Raw genomic sequence first — 17,167 nt, forward strand, 5'->3', positions numbered from 1 at the left:
GATCCGGTCGTGTATATATCGGGTGGCTGTGTCACTGTCATATGGTCACGGTCCATCCGTGTTCCACCCCCAAGAAGCTGTCACTGGGAAGATGTGTTCCACAGTTCCACAGTGACATTGAAATCGATTATGCGTTTCGATTACTTAGGATTTACTTTATTTTGTTATATCTCTTTTTTGTTTCATCGTATCTATGCAGTTCTAATAATTGTACAATTCAAAGTGTTCTACTACTAGGTTACGATTTCGGTTTCGGTTTGGGGGGAAGGGCTGGAAGAACATTGTGGGTGCGGGAGCAATCTTAAGACTACCTAAACCACTCTCTAAACTCTAGGCTCGGAATATTACAAATGTCTGATCAGAGTCAGTTGCTGTAGCAGGTCTTGCGCACTCCTGCCAGAATGTTGCTAATCTCATCATCTTTGCGCTGCTGCTGCTCGAAGAGCATCTCACCGACTCCAACTCCAACTCCAACTCCGACGCCCACTCCCACTCCCACTCCCACGCCCACGCCCACCATACCGGGTGCGGGTGCAAAGTGATGGTGATGGTGCTGCTGCATGGTGATGGCTGCCGGATTGGAGGTCACCGTCTGGTTGGGTGGCGCTGACAGGGAGGGCGGTGCCGAGTGGGAGGCCTGCTGGTGCTGCACCGGCGCTTGGTTCTGAGCCTGACTCTGGGCCATTCCCTCGTATCCCCCATAGTTGCCGTAGTGCAGGTAACCACTCTGGATGGGCTGCGCGCCGTAGGCACCCGATGTCGTCTGCTGGAACGGCACGGCCAGCTGGAGTGGAAAGGCGGCCAGCGAGGTGGGCGGATACGGAAGTTGGGTGTAGTAGCTAGCTGCCGTTGCAGGCAGCATGGCGTTACTGTATGCTTCCGCCTCGTAGTCGTCGTAGTTCTGATTCGTGTCCGGGTACTTGAGGCACTTCTGGACGCCCGCCGAATCCGAAGTGGGCTCCTTGTGCTCCACCGTCGCCGTTGAGTAATCGATGTCGTTGCTTTGATAGCGCAGGAAGTCCTCGTACTGCATCCCATAGGCATTGGCGCTGGGCAGATACTCATTGCCTGACAACTCGTTCATGCTGAGCCTCAGATTTCCGCAGTTATCCGCCATGGAGACCGTGTAGCTGTTCATCTCGCTGGCTGGAATGGGTCCGGCAGAGCTTGAGGGTGTACTTGTGGCCACATTACAGTGCTGCTGCAGTGCACCTATGCTGTTCCGCATGGTGGTGCTATTGTCATCTTCCGAAACGGAGACTGGTGGATAGAATGTGCCTTTGACGGAGTGACCATGATCCAGCAATCCCCGATTGTTGCACGTCACGTACATTCCCCGGGCAGCCACCACGGCCACTGAGGTGGGTGCCAGCGGATAGGAGGCAGCATACAGACCCTGCTGGGACTGTCCCTGCGACTGCCCCTTGTTCTTCTCCTCGGATTTGGATAGCTTTTCCTGGCGCGACTTGGCCGCACGACTGGGAGACGGCTTTGTTAACTTCTTGAGCAACAGCGAGTTGTCGTAGCCACCGCCCGTGGGCGACGATTCATTGAGCAGGGCGGGCGGGCAGTTGGCGGCCAGTGACTCAATCTGTTCCGTGCTGTCCGCATTGCTGTAGCAGTCCACGGAACTGGGCGAATACGTGGGCTTCAGCGGCTGCTCGTAGAGGCCACCCGTAGTTGACTGGCCGTGGTTCTGGTTCGTGGAGTTGCAGGTGCTTTCGTCGGTGGGCGATGTATAGTTGGATGATGCGGTGGCCAGCGGAGGTGTGGCCAGCTTTGGATTCGTCTTGGATCCACCAGTGCCCGGATTGGGTGAGCTCTCGCTCTGCTCCTTGCCACCCGGCTGCATGGCCCGCAGCTTGGACTGCTTGCGCCGCCGGGGTCTGTACTTGTAGTTCGGATGCTCCGTCATGTGAATCACCCGCAGACGCTCCGCCTCCTCCACGTAGGGCCTGCGATCTTGGGGCGTTAGTGACCGCCACTTCTTTCCTGCAGCGAAAAAAATCAGAATGAATTTGAAGGAATAAAATATCATTTTTCGCTGACTATAAAGCTTTAAAAGATCTTTTATAACTAGAAATTCTTGAGATCTGTGAAGTAACTATAGCCTATGACAGCTTACCCAACATCTTGCTGAGGTCGGCATTATGCAGGTCGGGATTCTCGTCGGCCAGCTTCTTGCGCTCGATCTTGGCCCAGACCATGAAGGCGTTCATCGGCCGCCGGATGCGCGATTCTTTGGCACTTTTTGACTGGGTTCCGCCGGGCCGGTACTTGAGGTCGGCGGGCAGCGGCTTGTGCCGCTCCAGATAGCCACAATTGGGGGCGCACAGGTCGCCCTTGTAGTCGTAGCTCCACATGGACGCCGCTTCAATCGGCGAGTGCGATGTGCAGTCCTCCATTTGTCCGGTTCCTCCGCCCACCATTCCGGCGTGCGGATGCGATAGAAATTTGTTCAGTACCGGGTTACCGCCGCCACCGAGAAGCGGTATGTTGCTGTTAATCAGCGATCCGGAGGCAGTACCTCCGCCCACGTAGGCACTGGACACCATTGGCATGGGCGAGTGGCTGTGGCTGTGCGCGGCCAGAACCGCCTCGTTCAGGTGCTCATTCTCGTATCCGGAGCTCTGTATGGCTGGCGAGTGCAGGCTGGGCGAGGAGTGCTCGCTGCCCTGGCGCACGTGGTAGATCCCGGCATCGCTGTTGCTCTCGTGCATCAGACGGCCATCCGTCAGGTAGCCTCCGTGCTCCGGATAATCGCTGCCGGTGGAGTGACTGTACTCCGGAGTGCGCGAGACGTGCGGATACTTCTTTGAGCTGAAAGAAGGCGGGAGGAATGGTACGCGTGGATAAGTAATTGTATGCCTGTTGTATACTACACTTATGAAACAATATTAAGCGGGGCTATTAATTAAAAATCGTAGAAATCTTTTCTCTCTAAAATGATTGAATTAATCACAAGATTAATATTTACTAAATATTTAGTAATTAGTAAATGGATCAAATTGTTTTACCCTCACACAACAAAATCTGATGTGAAGTTATAAAACACTCGCCTGAAATAATTTCAATGCTAAGAATGTTAATCAACCTTTAATCATCATGTGATACCCGCTTAACCGATAACATGGCTATATGTAGATGCAAATGAAGCACAACCAATGAACGTGCCCCATAGAAGATGGAGTTATCCCCCGAGTCGAGTTCCCACCTCGTATCACATTCATGATCGTTGTTAATCCCTCTGCCGAGAAGCTACTGCTCCAAATTACGTACCGCCGGCAAAAATGCCCATACGAAATGTTCTTTATAATGATATTTAAAGGGGCTGCTAAATACGTCGACAATTTTCGCGTCGCTGGCACGCACAGAAGATCAAAAAAGCCTGTTGGGCTATTGGGGCATCTGGATTCTGGATGGGAAGGGAGGTGAGGGGTATGCCTTTGCATTTATCAGACACCAGAGAGACACAAACTGGAACTCGAGATCGGAACGGAACGGGACGGATCGCCTGGGCTCCCGGCATCGGTGCGCTCCTTAATGTCAGCGGACATAAATGTAAATTGGGCGCGTGCAGCTATTGTATTATCAAAGGAGGCCGCTTCAGCTCCAACAAGCCACCGTCGCGGAGTCGGCGGAGTAAGCAAAGAAGCTGGAGCAGAAGCTGCTACCCAGACCCAAAGCCATACCCATACCCATACCCATAGCCATACCCATACCCAGACCCAGACCCAGACGGAGACTCTGGCTCAGATTCAGATTCAGACTGTGGTGTAGTGCAGACCGCGACTCAGATCGGGATTGAGAATGAGAATGAGGCTGGCTGGAGTCTGGCTGCCTTGCCGGACCTTTATGCATAACTTTTAAAACTTGCGACATATCGACACATTTCAAAGTAATTCGCCTTCCAAGAATTCAGCAGCATTGGATGCATGGAGAGCGGCCCCCGGACGACAAGTTTAAATATTGCCAAAGCTCCCGAGATACCGACTCTCGATCCTTTGGGGATCCATGAGCCATGCCGCAGTATGCGTGCTCCCTCGATCTCCTCCACCTCGATTTGTTACCGTTTGAATTTATTGCTGCCCACTACACTTTTGGTCTATTGTGTGCCGGTGGTGCTGCCGACTTCTGCCTCTTTTGCCTACCTACCTACCACAACCACATCCACAACCGTAACCACAACCACAACCACAGCCAGAACCAGAACCAGATCCACTGGGCCTAATTGTTTGCCATGGATCCTTGGCTGCTTAGCTCTAATTCCCCTTGGCCTTTAAGACACTGGGCTGCCCTGTGTCTATGGTCTTTCGCTTTGGAATTGAGGGAGGGCACAGCCTAGGCCCCCAAAAAGCGCTCTAGTTTCGTCGACTTTCTTCCTTGACAATGCCGACGAAGTTGCAAATTTAGCCGTACCCAATGCCCATGCTTATGAAAGGCAACTTAGTTTCAGTGCTCCTTAGACCCCATCTGAATGTACGGACCAGCCCTGGCTGAAGGCTCGATAATTTATTGAGGGTTTCGCTGTGACGTCGTTACGTTTTTGATATTCGGTTGCGGCTGCCGCTAAATACTTGGCCGCTGTCGATACGCCAGCTTGGCCGAAAAGGGGTACACAAAATTATACCGTCCACCGTCTACTGTCCACCGTCTACAGTCCATCGTCCACCGTCCACCGTCCTGGTACCGGCCTGTCCGTCCGTCCGTCCATTTGCCGCTGCTGTCCAAACTGTCCCAACTGTCGGCTGTCTGGTCGAAGTCGGTCTGGCTTTATCCTAAGCCCGCTCACGATCCACGAAGCTCCGAGCGGCTAAGCCCAGCTACAGTTTAAAGTTTTCAGATTCAGCTTCAGCTTCAGATTCAGTTTTCAGCTTTGTGGATGCGGCCTGCTTAGCCATGGCCCTGATTTTAAAATAGGACACATACAGTGGCCGGTAAGTTGGCATTTTTATGCGCGCAAAATGTCAACATCTTTGCAAAATGCCACATATTCCACATTGCGGCCAGTCTCCTTACCCTCCTTACTTCCCCTGTCCACCATGCCGAAATACCCTGTCCAAGTACTCGATGTCCGCCGCCGATTTGGGGACCCATGGAACGTTTTGTTTACGACAACATCGACTTCTCTGGTGGCTGCCAAAGAGTCCCGGTAAAAGTGGAAGTGGAAGGGGCCTTGGCTTGCCAGTTGGCGATTGCGGGGAGGTGACTGAGCTGGGCTAAGAGGGGGGTGTCCCCCCTCGAGGCTGCCACAAAAGTAGGCAACTCCTCCCTTTTAACAAGCCCCTGGCTTCATTCAGGAGCCGCCAACCAACTCCCAACCGAAGAAGCCGCATTGATCTGGAGAGTGTCAGGCGCTTTAGCATATTGTGATTCATGTGACGCTCTGCCGCGCTGCTCAAGACAGCCTTTTAAGTTGGCTGCCCCCATCTCCAAATACACATATAAATATACCTATATATACATATATATATATATGTATGTGTGTGTATTTATTTGGGGGACAATTGTCACAGGAGTTGGCAATAAAAAGGCAAAGTTGCGGCTTCCCCTCAATCTAAGCATTGTCTTCCATATTTCTGGCTAATTTTAGAAAGCGTTGCGGGGCAACTTGCAACTTTCGGTTGACAAACTGACATTCCAGCAAATAGGACAGTAATTAAGACAGATCCACCGCTTCGTTGAGCTGTCAATACCTTTGTCTAGCCACTGGTCTATTCGCCAGATGGGGCCAGTTGGGGATTCTCTGAGTTGCGGACAGGTATGTGACAACAATTGGGCAGATTTGTCTCCGATGCTGAACAAACAGAGTGAAGAACAATGGCATTCTATTATTCGGGAGATTTGTTTTTGATATGTCATAGAACGATTTAGACAATGATATGGAAATCAGTGCACTTTTTAGAATGATCGTGTAACTACCGCTGGTAGAGGTTACTTTCTTTGGAAAATGTTATCTGTATATCATGGAAATATAATGGTGAGATGTGTGCTCTTTTCTAAATTGATCTTATTATCTAACAGATTGATTTTAGCTTTAACATGTATGTTACATTATATACCCACATCTACTATGCATTATTGAGCTCCAATTGAGATAATTGAGACAAACACCATTAGTAACCCGATTAGCTTCATATACATTTTAGAAAGCTTCTGCCCAGCAACATGGTAATGAACAACCTTGATATATAATTTATGTAGATCTCGTTGTGAGCTCTTAGTTCCACTTTGAACTAATCCGAGCTCGATTGCATAGTTGGGCATCCGAGATTCGCTCACTAAAGAGATGCATGCCTAGAATGGCAAATCATTTGGCGCCTCATCTGCGATCGCATTGGGCCACTTTGCTTGGCAGCCTGGCAGCCGTGGCAATGCAAGCGGTGTGGCAAGGTAATAAAAGCCATTTTGGTTTTCGGCCACAGTCGAAGTCAGTTTGCGAGGCTGGAAAGGATGAGGTGGCGGAGTAGGAGGCTGGGGGGGGTCTGGAGGTGGGTGTGGCCAGCGCCTGGCGGAGAGGCATCTGCCGCGGCTCTCCATTTGCTCCATTTGCAGTCTATTGGCTGCCTGCTGCGACTGCAGGCGCCCCAACCCGAATACAAAACAGATTTCCAGGGGCCCAGCACAGCACAGCACATCGGAGCTCAGCTCAGCTCAGCTCAGCGCAGGCCAAGAAAACGAGTTTGGCCCAAACGACTTGGCACGACTTTGGCCCAGTTCCAGTTGGAGGTTGAGGCAAAGGTACGGGGCAGTATGGTGGAGGTAGTATGGATAAACTTGTGGAGCTGGAGCTGGAGCTGCGGCCCAGGTGTGATGTACTTGAATAACTTAACGACGCAGGCCCGGTCTTTCAGCGGCTCGCGATGAGTTGTCGGTCGGTCGATCGGATCGGCCATTTACGCATACATATGCATGGCCGCCTATATAACGTTACATATCTATATATATATGTATATATATGCATATGTTTGTATGGCCGCATGTAGATGCTGTTGACCAATAAGCATAAACATCCCAGCATCCGGGCCTAAAGAGCCGCCATCTTAGCTTTAATGAACGTGAACATGAAGGTGAGCTACCTGCTTCGCTGCGAATGGGAATGAGATCGGTACGCACAATGGATCGGACTATGGGTATACGAGTATGTGCCTCCATACCTGCCTCCATGTCTTGTACATACATAGGGGCGATATGAGTATGTATGTATATGTATGTATGTGTGATCTGGTCTGGGCATACATAATTAAACTAATGAAGCAAGCGAAGAGCAGAGCGGCATCATCATCACCATCCATCTTCGAGGGCCGAGCGTAGCCGAAGCTGCTTTCGTTCGGCTAATGAGGTTTATTGCGGCTGTCGTCGCTGCGGATCCCAGCCCCACTTCTTAAGGCACCACCCCCAATCCCCATACCCCATACCCCAACAACCATACTCCATACCATCGAAGAAGAAGAAACAACGAAGACCCAGTTCTCACACAAGCGATTTTAGGAGCATAAAAAAGATACAAAAATTTAATGGATTTTAGCACGCACACCAGCACACGCAGCACACCAGATACACACACACCGCTACAGATTCAGCCACAGATACTTGTTCAGATTGAGATACAAATATACCTGTACTTATACGTATACGTATACACCCTCGCAGGTGGAGGGGTACTAAATTATATGGATTGCATGGAAATGGAGGCAGTGCCGCATGCTCGTACCACTAAGTAGAGTAATTGCATGTGAAGGATCCGTACTTAGCTAGTTGGCTGGATTCGAAAGCAACTAACCGGACACTGGACTTTATAGGCGGAATGCTTTCAAAGGGTCCGAGTCCTAATATTGTTTAGGGGTGCGTTTACAGGGTGTTGACTGCCCTAAATGTTATAAGACCACTAATTGGAGTTATTAAAATTAATTACCCAGAAAACATTTATGTGGCTCATGTGAAGTAAGTTCTATTTTGCAGACAAGCAAGTGGTTCTTGAGCTGGGAAAGTTTTGATGATCATAATATATGTTCTAGCTTTCGTTGGGTTTTTTTTAGACCTATTGTGATATTTTGTTAAGCCCTTAAATACCAAATATAATATTGAATATTTTTGTAATATTACCTTACAAATACATTTTACCTGGCACACTTCTTACAATTAGTGCAGATAAGTTTTTTATATGATTTATATAATGGAAAGACGTCAAACTTTTTGTCAGCTAAGCAAAATTGCAGAGACCTTTATCATTATTATTATATAAAATAAATTAAAAATTAAATTGCAGAGACCTTTATCATTATTTAAAAAAAATTAAAAGCGCTTAAAACGTTCAGCTAGTATGGGTTGTTTCTTGTGTATTTTCAAATCGACCTAGAGTATTTATCAGGATTTTAAATCTGCAGTGAAAGTCAAAGAAGATTACTTATATGCCATTCGGGAAATGTTAAATGAGCAATAATTTAATTTTCTTGGTATTGCGGCCTGGTGGATGCCAAACATGAAAAATCATTGAAGTTGCATTGAGTCAGATATGTCTAACCACTTGGTGAATCTTTCACATCGGTATTTACTTCATCTAATTTTAGAAAGCTACATGAAAAGGAACTAATTCAAATGTGTGACATAAAATGAAATGTTTTCGTTTTCTAGCTTTTCCATAATTCTAGCCAAATAAATAAAATGATTAACAAAGTTGTTTTCGAAGATTTTAATTACTCACATATTTAAATTTAAAAGTTGATAAGTAAATATATTTTTTGAACACCTAAAAACTTACATGTATTGAAAAAATGCTATTGGGATAACGTTCCAGGATTTCTTTACGAAATTTGTAATCTACTTTTTACTTTTGTCATTTTTATTCTTTACGAAGTGAAGAGGGATATGTATTTAGTCTTAGTATACAAAAATTTTAATATTTTTAGAAATTAATTTGATTTGAAATTAGATGGTTTTCTTGATCATATAAAATAATATAAATTTCATGTAACATAAAATAGGAAATGTCGTGCAAGTTTAATAGACTTCACTCTATTATATAGAGTTAAAATGAGATTTCATTTTAAATACCGAAGTCCGGGCATTTGAGTTTTTTTCTTGTCATACTCTTCAGATTGGTCAATACAATTAAGCAGTTAACCTGTCCACACACGACTTATAAACATTTAGAAAGATTTATCTCTCGCTTCCAAGAAGTTACAGCCTCTAGAATCTCCTTCTACGTCAATGAAAAGCTTTAGTTCCTGGTCGCAGTAGGGAAAGTCCAGAAATGATTGAGCTAACGTTAAATTTTAAATACTATGCAGCTTTAGTATCCGGGAAATAGCTTTAATGCGAAGAATCTATAAACAATTTCAAAGGAAATAAGTACATTTTATTTGAAAATGGGCATAAAGATTTCCAACCCAGCTTAGTCACAGTGAAGCCTTAATTAATTTTCGAACATTGATTGGAAATCCACATATACAGCTGCTTGTTTATTGGCCATAGAATTTTATTTTATGTTGCAAACTATTTAGATTGAAATCGAAGTTAGCAAACTTTGACTAGATCGCAGCCTTGACTTGATTTATGGGCCAGCCATAAAAGATCAAACTGAATGAAATGGCATCAAATCGAGTTGATTTGTGGCCCTGACTCGTGATGAGCCAATCCCAAAGCAGGAAGATTTTTGAAAAATGTGACGAAAAATGCGACAGGCTTTCGCCCATGAGAGTTTTTGTGATTTTGGGTTTCAAATTTCTTACGAAAAGTGTGCGGACTTATCAGAGCTTTTCATCTGTACTTAATTTAATTTCACGGCTTCATTTCCATTCATAATTTCAGCCAATTTGTAGACGGGAATTTCCCGTCGGAAACTACGAAAGTCATTCAGCTGAATGTCTAATACATATGTATATAGGGGAAGTACTTATATACAGACGGATATTAAAACCTCATGCGTATCTATCAAGTTGTGTAGATCGGATACAAATCTTTATAATGGTCAAAAGTCACCTGACCTCTGGCCGAATATACATACGTATAAATATATACCGAATGTTAAAAACTCTTCTCGGTGCGTTTATGCGTTCTTGGCCTCCGCTTTTTCCCAGGGTCTCCACCCCCGACTTCTCCGGCGTCTTGGTTTACTTTCCACTTGACCAATTTCGAGCCGCGTCCGAAGACGGTTCTTAAGTTATTCGCAGTCGACCATTTACATATTTACATTTACGTTTACGTTTACGTTTGGGTTTGCCGAGGGAAGAGGAGAGAAAATCGAGAAGCGGATACGAATACAAGTGCAAGTGCTGCGGGGCCTGAAAACTGGGGCCACACCAAGGAAAATCTAAGCAAATTCCCAGATACTATATACTCTATAACCCCCATATATATATATACCCGTTCATTATGGTTGTAGCTCACAGTGCCACAGTGTGCATTCGACATCCCCGACGGTGTTTCTCGCTGTCGTGCCCGCCGCTAGTATCTTTGTATCTTAGTATCTGTACCAGTATCTGTGACTGTGGCTGTGACTGACTAAGTCTTGAAAAGTCCCAGTCATGGGCCCATATACATATAAATATATACATATTTATTGTACACATTTATATACGTACGATCTAGAGAATTTCTTCACCACTACACGAGCGCCTTTTCCATTTTTCATTATGGTTATTATCTTGAAGATATGTATCTTCGCTTCGGTTGGATATAATTAAACAGCGAGAAAAAAATTTTTAGCATGGGAAAAATGTAAATATTACTTGTAATTTGTTAGCAGATGATGTGGATGTTCGTGATCATATGAGGGTTCCATTTTTATACGGCAACGGCGATGTTCGTCGTGGTAACGGTGACGGTGACGTTGATGTTGTTGCAGTTGCAGTTGTTGCAGTGGTTGCAGTTGTTGCTTCTGCTGCTGATGTCGCTGGTGTTGTTGTTGTTCCTGACGTCGGTGGTGGCAGGTTGAAAATGGTGTTGTTTTTGTTGGTAGAGGCTTTGCTTTAGCAGGGCCAGCAGCATTTTGCTTAATGTTGCATTATTCCGTTAGTTTTTCCCTTTGTCGGCGGTTCGGGTGGATTGGTGGGTGGTTGTTGGTGGTTCGCTGGTTGAGATGGTGGTGGTGGTGGTGCCACCAATGTTGTTGCTACTGCTGCTGATGGCTGCCGGGCCGAGCATTTTCGCCCAGTTACAGTTCCAACCATAAATTTATGTGCCACGGCATGTGTGAATTTGCGTCCATTTGTTGTCAGATTTGGTTTTGTTTGTGGCTCAGAGCCTAACCCACATTTTGGCCACGATTTTGCAATCGCCCAGTGATGTAAATATTTTTGAATCTCACTAATCACTGGCGACCACTTGGTGATATTGAAATACACACTTCGAATTGGGATTTTCAAAAACTGAACGATTGGCACTTGATGTTTAATCGATACTTTTCCAAACCCGGACGATCTAAGCTCTTTAATAGCAGATTGGGTCACTTTTTAGATTTTCTCACCGGTTAGGGGGGTCAATATATAATGTATTCGATCTGGGTTCTTTAAAATCACTTGTTCATTTGCTTTTGTGGCCCTCGAGAGAGCTTGTTGGATGTCGACTAATGAACGTATCCGTAGCCTAAAATCAAGGGCTTCGACATTTCACAAGATACAAACAGCGGACGCTGTGACGGCAACAGCACTCTTGGGAAAATGAAAATTCACGGCACAACGGCAAACACTAACTAACTAACTAACTAACTAACTGGGCCTATGTACAGCGGGCCAGTCTGTATGTAGATATATATTTATGATTACAGCCCGGGGACGCAGATGGCGATGTCAATAGGGAGCCACCAGAGCTGCCAGTGCCACTACCGAGTTCCGATTCAGAGTATTGAGTCCGAGTTAAAGGCGAACCGAAAGTCGGAGCCGCATGAACCACGCTGATGACGAACCGCAGGCCAACTGAACTCGACGACCGATCGACGCTCTCGCGAGCTGGTAGCTGCTAGCTGGGAGCTGGTATCTGGTATCTGGGAGATTGTGAACCGAACGCGCTGGCAACTGAAACTGAGGTGTCTCTACCTTCAGACCCCGTGCATAAGGCCAAAAAGCGAAAAGCTAAATGCTGAACCTTTCGCGCAGTCTTGGATCGGAGCAGTCAGAGAGCGGCGGCAGCAGCAGCAGCTGTTCACCGAAGCAGAACGAGCAAGTGGCTCTGGTCGGAGCCCAGGTGACTTGGCCCTGTCTCCCATACTATACCATGCCTTACCATACCATGCCATACCATGCCCAAGTATATGTACTATACCATAGCCCCCGAACCCGGAGCAGCGGCGAGTTCTTTTGAATCTAATGAAACAAAGCTCGTTTAATATTCATTCGTTCGTTCGCTTGGGCTCTCGCGATCTCTCAGTCTCACTTTCAGAAGTGGAAAACCTGTTCCCCGAGATCCGTTTGTTGTGGGAGAGCCGCTTTTGCATTTGGTTTGTTTCAATTGGTGGAGACCCCAATGTCGTTGGGGTGCATATATACACAGCCGTACGTCTGTATGTGCACATATACTCGTGGATGGGGATAGCACCCATACACGGAAGCCAGCGTATGCAAATATCGTAATGTGCGGAACCTCTGGGAAATGGGTGTTATTTGGATCAAATGGGGCACCGTCTTTTGGCGAGAGATTTTGTGAAAGATTCGCAAATGTTTAAATTGCCAATCTTAGCAAATGGAAAGCAGCGAAAGTCATTAATCAAAGAGGCACGGACGAAGGTGTCTAGAAGGGAATGGAATGGATTGTCAGGCAGTTTGCAAATAATATAAACTTACAAAACAGTTGGTTAGTAGATAGTTGGTTAGTTAGCTAGATGTCAACAGATGATGAACCAAAACTAAGAACATACATCTATGTTGCATTTACACAAAGAATTAGGCAATCCTCTCAATATACTAATAAAATTCAAACATATACATATATTACATATAATAATACATATGACGGAATAGATGGCTGTAAGACACTTTTATCTTATTTTATCTCAATATACTAATAAAATACAAATATTTATATTTTAATACATATGATGAAATAGATCGCAGTAGAACACGTTTATCTTATACTATCTAACTACCCATTAAGTATCCGCCCAGTTAGCCCAATGCACCGCCTTGCAAGCGGTTGTAATATTCAAATAGAGCCATATTTAATTTTTATTTCACTCTCCACCCACCGAAGTTTTGGGGCCAAGCTGATTGGTATCCAACTGAAGATAAGCAGCCAAATTGCATATTGCAACAACTGCTGCCAGCGAACCGCACAGCCAAGCCCAAAAAAATCAAAGGAAAAAATTCAGATGAAGATGAGGAGTAGGAGTAGCAGGAGGAAAAAAAGCGACGAACCTCCCAGAAGACGAGTCAAGTACGTTGGCAGGTAAAAGTGCATGCGGCCACGCGCAGGGCATTTAATAATAATAAACTCGTACTCGGATGGGGGCATCCCCATCCCAAAACGAGCCGGAGTTCATAATTAAGCGCCAGAATGCCGGGAAAGCCTTCGCTTCTTCTTGCCATAGATGCAAAATATTTGTTTATCACATCGCGATAATTGCCGCCGGCGATGCGAGGCCCAAGTAAGTCTTTGCAGATTCGTGGTCGTGGATTCGTGGATTTATGTATGTGCAGGGGGGCCGGGCAGCGGCCAAAAGGTTCCTCCAACCATCGGAGCATCGGTCAGACCAAAAGAAAGAAAAGCCCAAGAAGGGGGGAGAATCTGCAGCGCAAGCGTGTGCCGATCGAGAAGACTGAAGTCTGAAGACTGGCGACTGGCGACTGAGCACTGAAGTCTAAACCCCAAAGACCAAAGACTAAAGGCCGAGAGAACGGGAATGGGGGTAAAGATTGCGAACGAGGATCGGATCAAAGCGTGCCTCGGTGGTGGGTACAAGTTTATTGGCGTGGCGTATGTGCAAATAGCCGCTCCATCGACGCTCGGCTGCTCCAAAAATGTGGGCGTGTGACACTTGAGCGGCTATCGCCAGCGAATCTCTGCCTAAATGCGGCAAAAGGAGAAAAACAAATTATTGATAAGCAGATCGAACCGCAGCACTGCAAGAAATCTGCCAGCCGTCCTGGACATCGAGAGCGTTTCGAAATGCTCCGATTTCTCGCTGTGCACCGCCAGGTAGGAGGTGCAGTTTGCGACTCCTTATCGCTGATGAAGCCCGGCACACGTTGCTGTGGTCCAGGCCCGGGCCCCATGCTTTGATGATGTCTGTCTGTTTCCGCGGCTCTTGCCGTTCTGTTATGTAAGAAATACTTGGCAATAGCAACTGCGGTAGGTACGACCGCCTGGAGATCGCACTGTTCGCATTGAGGGAGTGCTCCGACATTGCACAATTTGGTTGGGAAAGTTCAGTTGACAATTAAGTTATTAGTAGAATGTATAGTTTTCTAAACTTCAACTACATGCAAGTCCTGCATTCGTTTGTGCTACTTTAAAATTTTGAATTTTCGCGCCTAGAAGTGTTGAACAGCACCCAAGTATTTTCGCTTTGAAATACTGACAAGGTTGCCAGGTAGTTTTAAAACTGCCGTAATAATAAAATACATTTATATATTTCTTAACCAATAATAAACATAAAATTTTACGCTTTTATTTTAACTTCAAAAATAACCACAAATTCTATGTAACTGTTTAATCCGGTTCTTAGGCAAATATATTACGTATAGCGTTGCACAACGAAATTTTAGAATATGCTTCAAGAGAACGCAAACGAATAGATGTAGCTGTTTTAGTGTGCACATTTAAATATTAAGAAAATATCCCTATTCCGCTAACTTTTTAATTAACTAATTAGTACTTAGAATTTAAAAACAATTTGTAGTCTAATCACCATTCTATATCAGTAAACACAAACATGCGAGCCACACATATAGTCAAGAAAATCACATTTAATTGAAACATTTAACAGGTGTGTTTCTTTTTTTGTTTATTTAGATTTGTAAAACCCTAACTCTGCTTGTCTGGAAAAAGATTAGATGCATGTTCATCTAAGATCTTGGGCGTTCCTTCTTCTCCTTGTAGAGAGCCAACAGGGAGACGTTGGCGACCTTGACAACCTTGAAGCGCACACCGGGAATATCACCGACGGCATGACCCTTACGACCGAAACCGGCGACCAGGACCTCGTCGTTCTCCTCAATGTAGTTCAAGCTACCGTCACGGGGCACGAAGGCGGTGATCTTCTTGCCGTTCTTGATGAGCTGCACCCTCACGCACTTGCGGATGGCAGAGTTAGGCTGCTTGGCCTCGACGCCGCTGTGGAGAAGAGAGAGAAACAGATTAGTTTCATATAATACTAGCTGGTTATTATAATACAGATCTTGTCAGTCACTTTCTGCTGCTGGCACGCTGGTCATCTCACAGTATAATCCTGTGATTTGAGTTGCAAAAGGAAACAAAACACAAAAATATACTGCGAGGCGTCGAGACGTGTGATTCCCCCCATCTCATCCGGATGGCGGGCAAAGCACTTCCATAGTGAAAAGAGGGCGGGGTTAATTAATTTTACTTACACCTTCTCCAGGACGATTCCCTTGGCGTGGGAAGCACCTCCGAAGGGATTGGCCTTCCATCTGGTTCCCAAATGAGCCTTCTTGTAGTCCTTGTCGGCCCAACGCTGGTCACGACGGTGGTTCACATGCTTCCTGGCAGTGCGCAGACCTCTTGGCTTGCCTGTCATAGATCAAACAAATGCATTAGCCATAGTTAATCTGCATCTGCGGTGCAACAACACAATGTAAACAAATGGCAGCTTGTGCGGCTTCGGTTTTTGAGGTTATAGAGAGTCCGTGTTCGGAAACACTGTCAAATGCATTTTTCACACAAATAACTTTAGTGCTTTGTGGACTTCGATTGCTTTTGCATGTTAAACGCTATATTTGCTCGCTGGATCCGAAGATTCACTTGATTTTTGGCGATTTTCGGACAGCTGAAATCGCAAGTCCCCGACTTGTTTGCATTTGCCAGTATTTTCGCACTTTCGGCGTCAATTCACTTACTCTTTCAGCCGCGCCGCATTCTAAGCTCCGTTTGTTCACTGTTTGGCAGCGCATTTCGCTTAATTCGCACAAAAACTACGCTTTTTAGCAACTCACCCATGATTTTCCAACTTTCTCGGCAAACGGCGGAAATAAAAAGAAGGATGGCAGAGTGACCGTTGCCTAGCGTTACGAAATACCAGCGGATGCTTCAGTGTGACCGCCGCGCAGCAGAGCCGGAACACCAGCGATTTTCTCCATCGATATATCGTTTGCAAAGAGGTACAAATATTTTAACTTGAAAAAAAAAAAAAAAAAAAAACGGTGTAGTTTGGGGTCCAAACAAACGTTATAATTTTATTAAAAAAAAAAGAAAAGCATATAAAATATATCTTTACATATTTTTAAAAGTCCCGCATTTGTATCGCAGGCGAATGGTCACACTGCTGGAAAGTGTGTGTATCCACCGAAGACTCAAACCAACATAGTGCAGCCCTGGTATTTTCTTGTTGCAAATGTAACTGATTTTTGAAATATTCAACTAAATTAACATTATTACTTATTAATAATAAAAAATTAAAATTTTTATTCAGTAACGTTGGCGCACTTGTATAACTTTCAAATGTAAGTCCCATATTATTACCAAAAGCCAAACTTAACCAGAGATGCGTCAACAGTTTTCGGGGCTTGTACCCCTTTGTGATAACCGAATTTGGAGCAAGTGAATCATCATTTTGGAACTCGCTTCGTGGAGTGATGATGCTACTTTATTCCATGACATTTAGCTTATGCGTATTTTCGCAAATGTATGCTGACATGACACAAAAATTTCTAATCAATTAATGCAACTTTAGATAGCGATATAGTTAGGATGTAATAATTAGTTACCGTTCACAGATGCTGCATGAGTTAATAATATTTCTGGATCTGAGTGCACCTGAAATTCTCTGGGTGACTGTTATGTAAGATCGCGACTTTAAATATATTACACGTTTGTTTTTATTGCAGCCAGCCAAGACCGAAGTACATATTTATGTGCGCCGTATTAGAGCGATTAGATTAAACACTAAATCCGGCCAAGTTAGGTTAGATGTTGGCTGGCAGCGCCGAAGAAGGAATTTAATTTCACTAATCTAATATATTTTTATGACGTGCCACCCATGGCCATATAAATTTCG

General features: G+C 45.3%; 2 protein-coding genes across 2 annotated transcripts; both read right to left on the bottom strand.

Moving 5' to 3' along the window:
* Positions 1-134: 134 nt before the first annotated feature.
* Positions 135-10,847, bottom strand: LOC6530348 (putative transcription factor SOX-15). Its single transcript, XM_002091239.3, has 3 exons — positions 10,731-10,847; positions 2,126-2,820; positions 135-1,992 (listed from the first exon to the last, which is right to left on the bottom strand). Exons 1-3 carry the CDS (start codon positions 10,781-10,783, stop codon positions 365-367), a joined length of 2,376 nt encoding a protein of 791 aa, XP_002091275.1. The 5' UTR covers positions 10,784-10,847; the 3' UTR covers positions 135-364.
* Positions 10,848-14,629: 3,782 nt separating this feature from the next.
* Positions 14,630-16,229, bottom strand: LOC6530350 (40S ribosomal protein S23). Its single transcript, XM_002091241.4, has 3 exons — positions 16,107-16,229; positions 15,525-15,684; positions 14,630-15,267 (listed from the first exon to the last, which is right to left on the bottom strand). The coding sequence occupies exons 1-3, from the start codon at positions 16,108-16,110 to the stop codon at positions 15,000-15,002; spliced, it is 432 nt and encodes a 143-aa protein (XP_002091277.1). The 5' UTR covers positions 16,111-16,229; the 3' UTR covers positions 14,630-14,999.
* Positions 16,230-17,167: the final 938 nt, after the last annotated feature.

Source organism: Drosophila yakuba, chromosome 2R, assembly GCF_016746365.2.
Source record: "Drosophila yakuba strain Tai18E2 chromosome 2R, Prin_Dyak_Tai18E2_2.1, whole genome shotgun sequence".
Classification (NCBI taxonomy): Eukaryota; Metazoa; Arthropoda; class Insecta; order Diptera; family Drosophilidae; genus Drosophila; species Drosophila yakuba.

What these genes read in the sequence shown, in the direction of transcription:
- LOC6530348 (XM_002091239.3), bottom strand. Translation starts at nt 10,783, where the DNA reads ATGGAACCCTCATATGATCACGAACATCCACATCATCTGCTAACAAAT. An exon ending in CATCTGCTAACAAATTACAA is followed by an intron (nt 2,821 to 10,730) that starts GTAATATTTACA and finishes GCCTTCTTTCAG; the next exon opens with CTCAAAGAAGTATCCGCACG. An exon ending in CGACCTCAGCAAGATGTTGG is followed by an intron (nt 1,993 to 2,125) that starts GTAAGCTGTCAT and finishes TTTTCGCTGCAG; the next exon opens with GAAAGAAGTGGCGGTCACTA.
- LOC6530350 (XM_002091241.4), bottom strand. An exon ending in GGAATCGTCCTGGAGAAGGT is followed by an intron (nt 15,268 to 15,524) that starts GTAAGTAAAATT and finishes TCTTCTCCACAG; the next exon opens with CGGCGTCGAGGCCAAGCAGC.